This window comes from Salvelinus sp. IW2-2015, unplaced genomic scaffold (genome assembly GCF_002910315.2).
Source record: "Salvelinus sp. IW2-2015 unplaced genomic scaffold, ASM291031v2 Un_scaffold1822, whole genome shotgun sequence".
Taxonomy (NCBI): domain Eukaryota; kingdom Metazoa; phylum Chordata; class Actinopteri; order Salmoniformes; family Salmonidae; genus Salvelinus; species Salvelinus sp. IW2-2015.
This window is the reverse complement of record NW_019943194.1, coordinates 204852-214110: the sequence shown is the minus strand read 5'-3', so window position 1 is coordinate 214110 and position 9259 is coordinate 204852. Positions and strand designations below refer to the sequence as shown.

The window sequence follows — 9259 nt, the reverse complement described above, 5'->3', positions numbered from 1 at the left end:
GAGAGGAGAATGATTATTTCAGCTTTTATTTATTTCATCACATTCCAGTGGGTTAGAAGTTTACATACACTTAATTAGTATTTGGTAGCATTGCCTTTAAATTGTTTAACTTGGGTCAAAACGTTTTGGGTATCCTTCCCCAAGCTTCCCACAATAAGTTGGGTGAATTTTGTCCCATCCCTCCTGACAGAGCTGGTGTAACTGAGTCAGGTTTGTAGGCCTCCTTGCTCGCACATGCTTTTTCAGTTCTGCCCACAAATTTTCTATGGGATTGAGGTCAGGGCTTTATGATGGCCACTCCAATACCTTGACTTTGTTGTCCTTAAGCCATTTTGCCACAACTTTGGAAGTATGCTTGGGGTCATTGTCCATTTGTAAGAATGTTGAGGAATGAATGTAATAATAGGGCCTTTAGAATGTTGAGGAAATGATGTCACAATAGGGCCTTTGATGTGAGAAATGAATGTCACAATAGGGCCTTTAGAATGTTGAGGAAATGAATGTCACAATAGGGCCTTTAGAATGTTGAGGAAATTAATTGTCACAATAGGGCCTTTAGAATGTTGAGGAAATTAATGTCACAATAGGCCTTTAGAATGTTGAGGAAAATGAATGTCACAATAGGGTTTTTAGAATGTTGAGGAAATTAATGTCACAATAGGGCCTTTAGAATGTTGAGGAAATGAATGTCACAATAGGGCCTTTAGAATGTTGAGGAAATGAATGTCACAATAGGGTCTTTAGAATGTTGAGGAAATTAATGTCACAATAGGGCCTTTAGAATGTTGAGGAAATTAATGTCACAATAGGGCCTTAGAATGTTGAGGGAAATCCAATGAGTTTGGATGACAAAAAGAAAGACAAAAATCTTAATAGTAAAAAATATATAAAATATATCAAAAAGTTGTATACAAGCAAATTAATCTAGACCGGTCTACGCGTTTTAAAGTTTGAATCACTTTTCTAGCTTAAGACGAGTAGCGTTCCAAATGATAACTATAATGAGTAGGAAGAACACGACATGACCAAAAGTATGTGGACACCTGCTCGTCGAACATCTCATTCCAAAATCATGGGCATTAATATGGAGTTGGTCCCCACTTTGCTGTTGTAACAGCCTCCACTCTTCTGGGAAGGCTTTCCACTAGATGTTGGAACATATGCTGCGGGGACTTGCTTCCATTCAGCCACAAGAGCATAAGTGAGGTCAGGCACTGATGTGGCCGATTAGGCCTGGCTCGCAGTCAATGTTCCAATTCATCCCAAAGGTTATTGATGGGGTTGAGGTCAGGGCTCTGTGCAGGCCAGTCAAGTTCTTCCACAACGATCTCGACAAACCATTTCTGTATGAACCTAGCTTTGTGCATGGGCATTGTCATGCTGAAACAGGAAAGGGCCTTCCCAAACTGTTTGCCACAAAGTTGGAAGCACAGAATCGTCTAGAATGTCATTGTATGCTGTAGCTTCAAGATTTCCCTTCACTGGAACTAAGGGGCCCGAACCATGAAAAACAGCCCCAGACCATTATTCCTCCTCCACCAAACTTTACAGTTGGCACTATGCATTCGGGCAGGTAGCGTTCTCCTGCATCCGCCAAACCCAGATTCTACTTCGTACTGTCAGATGGTGAAGCGTGATTCAACACTCCAGAGAACGCGTTTCCACGGTTCCAGAGTCCAATGGCGGTGAGCTTTACAACCACTCCAGGTGACGCTTGGCATTGTTCATTGTGATCTTAGGCTTGTGTGCAGCTGCTCGGCCATGGAAACCCATTTCATGACTTTCCAGACGAACAGTTCTTGTGCTGACGTTGCTTCAGAGGCAGTTTGGAACCCGGTAGTGAGTGTTCCAACGAAGACAAACAATTTTTACACGCACTCAGCGGTCCCTTTCTGTGAGCTTGTGTGGCCTACCACTTTGCGGTTGAGCCGTTGTTGCTCCTAGACATTTCCACTTTACAATAACAGCACTTACAGTTGACCGGGTGAGCTCTAGCAGGGCAGACATTTGACAAACTGACTTTGGGAAGGTGGCATCGTATGAACGGTGCCACGTTGAAAGTCACTGAGCTCTTTAGTATGGGTCATTCTACTGCCAATGTTTGTCCATGGAGATTGCATGGCGGTGTGCTCGATTTTATACACCTGTCAGCAACGGGTGTGGCTGAAATAGCCGAATCACTCATTTGAAAGGTTATCCACACACTTTTGGCCATGTAGTGTATGTTGAAGATTTAAAGTGGGGACTCTAGCTTCGCAAGCCACATTAACTACCTGAAATGAGCCATGTACAATTCCTCAACATGGCAGCTCCTTGTCATTGTTGCTAGCTATTTGACCGTTCACGATCATGACACACTGCCTTCTTCCCATCTATGGGACACACATCATGTTCGTGCCGTTGTCAGCCAACCTGTCTATATAATGAACAGGATGCCAGTTGGGACTGGGGGCTGTGTGTTTATATGAAGAGGAAGCTGTGGACGTGAGGACAGGAGCAGTGTGCTGTTCTCTGGACCTTTCTCTCCATGTTCTCGACAGCGAGAGTTTCCCCAGACACTGACACAATGGAGCAGCTCTACACTGCAACACACACAGAGACGCAGTTTATAGGCTCACAGGCTGCAATGGAGCAGCTCCCACAGACCGTAGGTTAGTATGGCTCACAGGCTGCCAATGGAGCAGCTCCTCACAGACCGTAGGTTAGTATGGCTCACAGGCTGCCAATGGAGCAGCTCCCCACAGACCGTAGGTTAGTATGGCTTCACAGCTGCCAATGGAGCAGCTCCTCACAGACCGTTAGTGTAGTATGGCTCACAGGCTAGCCAATGGAGCAGCTCCCCACAGACCTTAGGTTAGTATGGCTCACAGGCTGCCAATGGAGCAGCTCCCCACAGACCGTAGGTTAGTATGGCTCACACACTTGTCCAATAAGAAACCCTTGTTTCCATTTTCCCGCAGCAAAACTTTTCTCGATACTCGGGTCAGTACTTCCCACAAAGCTAATAGTAATGGATTGGTGGAGGCAAACAGTGATACAGGAAGATACCTGGAAATACCACTGTTCTGAAAGGTCATTCTAACAGGTGAGGGAGGGGGTCACAAAGAGAACACTGTGATGATCACACAACTACCGTGCGTCCGTGTGTGAAACCTTTCTCGCGCGAACATGTTTTTAAAAAAAAACTTTTTTACAGAAATGTATCCTATACTCACAAATCTTCATCATTGCAAACTGTTTTCAATTCAGCTTGTACTCCTGTCCTGTTACCACAAACTAAAAAAAAAATACTGTAGCATCATTTTGAACTTGGATTTCTCATTTTCTCAATAATGTGCCTTTTCACAATAATAAATCAATTTACATCCTTTCCAGGGGCTTGGACATCAACGCTGCCTCACAATCTGCACTACATTGGGCCATTCTGGCTTGAACATTGCTTACTTTACTTTCTGTATAAGAACAAATGTCTTTAAAATGATCCCTCCCGTGACCCGTACCTGTCGGATTCTTGCCCGTCTCCCTGGCAGCTGCCGCTATGGTTACGCATGGCGGGTGGTCGGCACGCCACACACACCACGTAACCCTCCCGTAGATACTGCATCCAGTGGGCGTGTGGTCGCTTCTCCACCCTACAGTGAGGAGTCAGAGACTCCATCTTATACTCCATACAGAACCTGACAGAGGGGACGGAGGAAGGGGACATTTCACACTATAACTTCGTCCCAAATGGCACTAGATTTGACCAGGGCCCATAGGTAACAAGGTGCCATTTTGAGACGCAGACAAAGTTATTTCATTGAATAGTGATGGCTTGAATTAAAGGGGTGCCCGAGGCGAGGGGTGCGGGCCGGACCTTCACATAATAATTCAAGACCTCCCCCATAAGTGTTGACATACTGGTAGGTCTGCAGTAAATGGATATCAACTTTGATCTAGTGCACTATATATAGTCCCAAAGGATCAATGGGAATGTGTAATAGGAATTTTCCTAGGTTGGGTCATCAGTAGGAATGTGTCCCAAATGGCACCCTATTCCCTACGTAGTGCACTACTTGTGACCACACCTCATGGCCCTGGTCAAAAGTAGTGCACTATGTAGGGAATAGGGTGCTATTTGGGATGCGGCCCTGGGTGTGTCTGTGGTTTCTGTGCGTTCAGAGCACCTTGGCCTTTTGTTATCCACATCCTTTGTACATGTGACGTTATTCATGTTTCATAGCTGCTAAATACTAGTGTTATATTTCAAAGGGTTTCGTTTAGGATCTTAAATCTGCCGCCCGGGGGGTGTATGTGTGTGTGTGTGTGTGTGTGTGTGTCAGCTTCATATCCAGGTGGGTAAACACTGTTGTTCCTGTATATGATGGGTACGAGGGCAAAAGCTTATGTTTCCGCTCGGAAAAACGGTGGAAACCTTTTGAACTAAACAGTAGGCAGGTGGAATTAAAAAAATAGCATTATAAGACTTGATATAAGTGTTCATAACACTAAGTATCTAAGTATTCATGACACAGCATACCCAGGGTCCAGAGGGGTGATGTCATGCTGTCTTCTTCCTTTACCAAACAGATCCATGGTGGTGATGAAACCTGGACCTGGAGAGAGACCATGTCAACACAACTAGACCCTCACAGTCCCCATGTCATAACCACAACGAGACCCTCACAGTCCCCATGTCAACCCCACAACTAGACCCTCACAGTCCCCATGTCAACACCACAACTAGACCCTCACAGTCCCCATGTCATAACCACAGCTAGACCCTCACAGTCCCCATGTCAACACCACAACTAGACCCTCACAGTCCCCATGTTCACCAACAACTAGACCCTCACAGTCCCCATGTCAACACCACAACTAGACCCTCACAGATCCCCATGTTCAACACCACAACTAGACCCTCACAGTCCCATGTCTCATAAACCACAACTAGGCCATCAACAGTCCCCAATGGACATAACCACAACTAGGCCCTCACAGTCCCCATGTCAACACCACAACTAGACCCTTCACAGTCCCCATGTCAACACCACAACTAGACCCTCACAGTCCCCATGTCAACACCCCACAACTAGACCCTCACAGTCCCCATGTCATAACCACAAACTAGGCCCTCACAGCCCCATGTCAACACCCACAACTCGGACCATCACATCCCCATGTCATCAACCACAACTAGACCCCACAGTCCCCATGTCAACACCACAACTAGACCCTCACAGTTCCCATTGTTCATAACCACAACTAAACCCTCACAGGTTCCCCATGTCAACACCATGCAACTGGACCTGGAAGAGACCAATACCACTCTCCATGTTAAAAACCACAATGAGAGGTTAACAAGAGTGTGTATAGAATATACAGTGCATAGATATAGATATATATTTTAGAGATATGATAGGAGTGTCTGTCATAATACAATAGAGATAATAATCTAGCTGGTCTGTCATAAAATAGTAGAGACAGTTAGATCTAGATGGTATGTCGAAATATAATAGAGACAATATATATTGCTGGGCTGTCATAAATTATAAATCCAGTAGATGTAGCTGTGTCTGACATAATATAATAGAGACAGTAGATCTAGCAGGTCTTATAATATTATATTAGACACTGTAGATGTAGCTGGTCTGTCAAAATATAGTAGAAGGCAGTAGATCTAGCTGGTCTGGCATAATATAATTGAGCAAGTAGATATACTGTATATATATTTAGAGATATTATAGGAGTGTGTATAGATATATTTAGGATATGATAGAGTATGTATTTATATATGTAGGGATATGATAGGAGTATGTATTATATATTAGAGATATGATAGGAGTGTGTATAGATATATGTAGAGATATGATAGGAGTATGGATAGATATATTAGAGATATATACGAGTGTCTAAAGATATATTTAGAGATATGATAGGAGTGTCTAGAGATATATTTAGAGATATGATAGAGTGTGTATTTATATATGTAGAGATATGATAGGAGTATGTATTTATATGTGCATATGATAGGAGTATGTATTATATATGTAGGGATATGATAGGAGTATGTATTATATATATGTAGGGATATTGATAGGTTGGTGTATAGATATATTCAGAGATATGATAGGAGTATGTATTTATATATGTAGGGATATATAGGAGTATGTATTATATATGAGGGATATGATAGGTTGGTGTATAGATATATTCAGAGATATGATAGGAGTATGTATAGATATATGTAGAGATATGATAGGAGTATGTATTATATATGTAGGGATATGATAGGTTGGTGTATAGATATATTTAGAGATGTGATAGGAGTGTCTAAATATTTATTTAGAGATATAATAGGAGTGTATTTAAATATTTAGAGATTGATAGGAGTGTGTACAGGGTTGGTGTAGGGACTCAGTGACCACTGTTGTAGGCCCTGTTGTGTGTGTGTGTACCAGCCTGCATGTGTTCTTAAATGTGTCTCCCTGTGTGTTGGTGTGTGTGTGTGTGTGTGTGTGTGTGTGGTGTGTGTGTGTGTGTGTGTGTGTGTGTGTGTGTGTGTGTGTGTGTGTGTGTGTGTGTGTGTGTGTGTGTGTGTTGTGTGTGTGTGTGTTGTGTGTGTGGTGTGTGTGTGTGTGTGTGTGTGTGTGTGTGTGTGTGTGTGTGTGCTGTGTGTGTTGTGTATATATGCTGTTTCCCTGTGTGTGTGTGTTACCAGTATTCTGAGTGCAGACCTCTCCCTGGTGGTGTGACTGGTAGTCCATGCAGCCTGCCTGCTCCTCCAGACTGGGACAGGGCTCTCCATTGTTCTTGTTCTCCTGCACAATGTGACGCTGCCTTGAAAGATTGATGGATTTTGGGTAAAAAAAAAAAAAAAAATTGTATCCTTTAAAACATTTAAAAAATGAAGACAAAACACATAAACACATAAACACATAAAACACAGGAATCACCTGTTCCTCATGGACCGCTGGCAGGGCACAACCGCTCCAGTGACTCCACTCGGTCACCACACACGACTGGGCTGGACAAAGAGACAACATAGACGCACTGGGTCACTCCCCAATGGCACCCTATTCCCTATATAGTGCACTACTTTAGACCAGGACCCTATGGCACCCTATTCCCTATGTAGTGCACTACTTTTGACCAGGACCCAATGGCACCCTATTCCCTATGTAGTGCACTACTTTTGACCACTCCTTCTTCACTCCTGGATCTGCAGATTGGCTGGGTGTGCAGCAGTGGAGGCTCATCAGAGGAGGAAGGAGAGGACCATCCTCCTCAGTGAATTTCATACAAATAAAAATAGTAAAACATTTAAAATATTATCCTTTTTAGATAAAACTATACTAAATATAATCACGTCACCATAATAATTGATTAAAACACACTGTTTTGCAATGAAGGTCTACAGTAGCCTCAACAGTACTCTGTAGGGTAGCACCATGGTGTAGCCGGAGGACAGCTAGCTTCCGTCCTCCTCTGGGTACATTGACTTCAATACAAAACCTAGGAGGCTCATGGTTCTCACTCACTTCCAAAGACTTACACAGTAATTATGACAACTTCCGGAAGACGTCCTCCAACCTATCAGAGCTCTTGCAGCATGAACTGACATGTTGTCCACCCAATCAAAGGATCAGATAATAAATATATTACTGAAAGCATAAGTTATGGCTAGCTRGCACTGCAGTGCATAACATGCGATGAGTAGTTGACTCAGAGAGAGAGAAAGACAATAGTTTAACAGTTTTGAACAAATTAATTTCTTCCAAAATGAAGGAGAAGCAAGAGAGAGAGAGAGAGAGAGATTCCTTCATGTTTGTTTTTTCACTTTCAGTTTCACTTAACGTTACTTAGCTAGCAAATGCAGCTAGCTAGTTTAGCCTACTGAAACACCCTGCTCAAATAGAGGGATGCTATGTTAGCTAGCTGGCTACGACTTTCCAACACAACACTGGAACTCTTCCAAGTCAAGGTAAGGCTTTAGGTTTTACTAATGTATTGCCACCGGTGCCCGCCGGTGTAACTGCTTACTGACTGTACACTGTAACGTTACTGCATGATTGTAGCAGGTTTACTAACGCATTAGATCTTCTAGCTATGTTGACTATGATGTTACTTTAGCTAATATGGTGACAACTATGTAGGCTGTTTGGCTTGGAAATGTTTTCTGCCTGGTCACATACAGCTGATGTGTTGTGTATTTTAGTCCACAAGTGAAGGGAAGAGGTGAGAGGAGGAGAGTGCATGGATGCGAGAAGGAATACAACGTGGCTGCTATGAAAGTGAACTGTGTTTACGAGGGATCAGGGGGTGTATTCATTCTGCCGATTCTGTTGAAAAACATTTTTTAAACGGAACATAACGGAAATAAACATACCTGAATTCGTCCAATCGAAACTCTTGTTTGTAAATGTTGGACTAATGATAGGGAACATTAGAGTATCATGCAGTATCCTAAACCTATCACTGTTACATTGAACTGGGTGAATGGAATATGAATGACAGTATCCTAAACCTATCACTGTTACATTGAACTGGGTGAATATGAATGACAGTAACCTAAACCTAGTCCTTCATATTCCATTCCACGCCAGTTCAATGTAACAGTTAAGGTTTTACGTATGTCATTCATATTCCCCAGTTCAATATAACAGTGAATAGGTTTAGGTACTGTCATTCATATTCCCCAGTTCAATGTAACAGTGATAGGTTTTAGCTATCCGTGCATTCATATTCATTCACCCAGTTCATGTACAGTGATAGGTTTAGGATGTTCAGTGACGGTGTTCCTCTTTCCTCCGAAGAGGGGAGCAGGGATTGAACCAAAAATGCAGCGTCGTGATAAGACATGGTATTTATTAACAAGACAAAAGGAACTAAACTTGATACTACACAAAATAACAAAACGAATGAAGACAGACCTGAACTACGAACTTACATGAAACACGAAGAACGCACGAACAGGGAAAACAGACTACATAAACCGAACGAAACAAACCAAACCGAAACAGTCCCATGTGTGTAACATACACAGCCACTGACACAGGAGACAACCACCACACCAAACCATGTGAAAACACCTACCTTAATATGATTTCTCATCAGAGAGATGAAAACCACCTGCCTCTAATTGAGAACCATATCAGGTACCCATAAACCAACATAGAAACAGAAAACATAGACTGCCACCCACACTCACGTCCTGATACCAACAGGCGGGGACTGAGCAAAATGCAGGGGAAGAGCAGTCCGTCCAGCCGCAGGAGAT

The 9259-nt window shown here is 42.9% G+C and overlaps 1 protein-coding gene across 1 annotated transcript in view; it reads right to left on the bottom strand.

Moving 5' to 3' along the window:
• The window catches only part of LOC139024730 (somatomedin-B and thrombospondin type-1 domain-containing protein-like), a 9943-nt gene extending 2768 nt beyond the window's left edge, over positions 1-7175 (bottom strand). Inside the window, exons 1-4 of the mRNA XM_070439647.1 lie at positions 6927-7175; positions 6698-6815; positions 4520-4595; positions 3501-3677 (exon numbers count right to left, since the gene is read on the bottom strand). Coding sequence (XP_070295748.1) covers positions 3501-3677; positions 4520-4595; positions 6698-6815; positions 6927-7025 — 470 coding nt within the window. The 5' untranslated portion in view covers positions 7026-7175. The remainder of the gene's footprint in view (positions 1-3500; positions 3678-4519; positions 4596-6697; positions 6816-6926) is intronic.
• Between the last annotated feature and the right edge of the window lie 2084 nt (positions 7176-9259).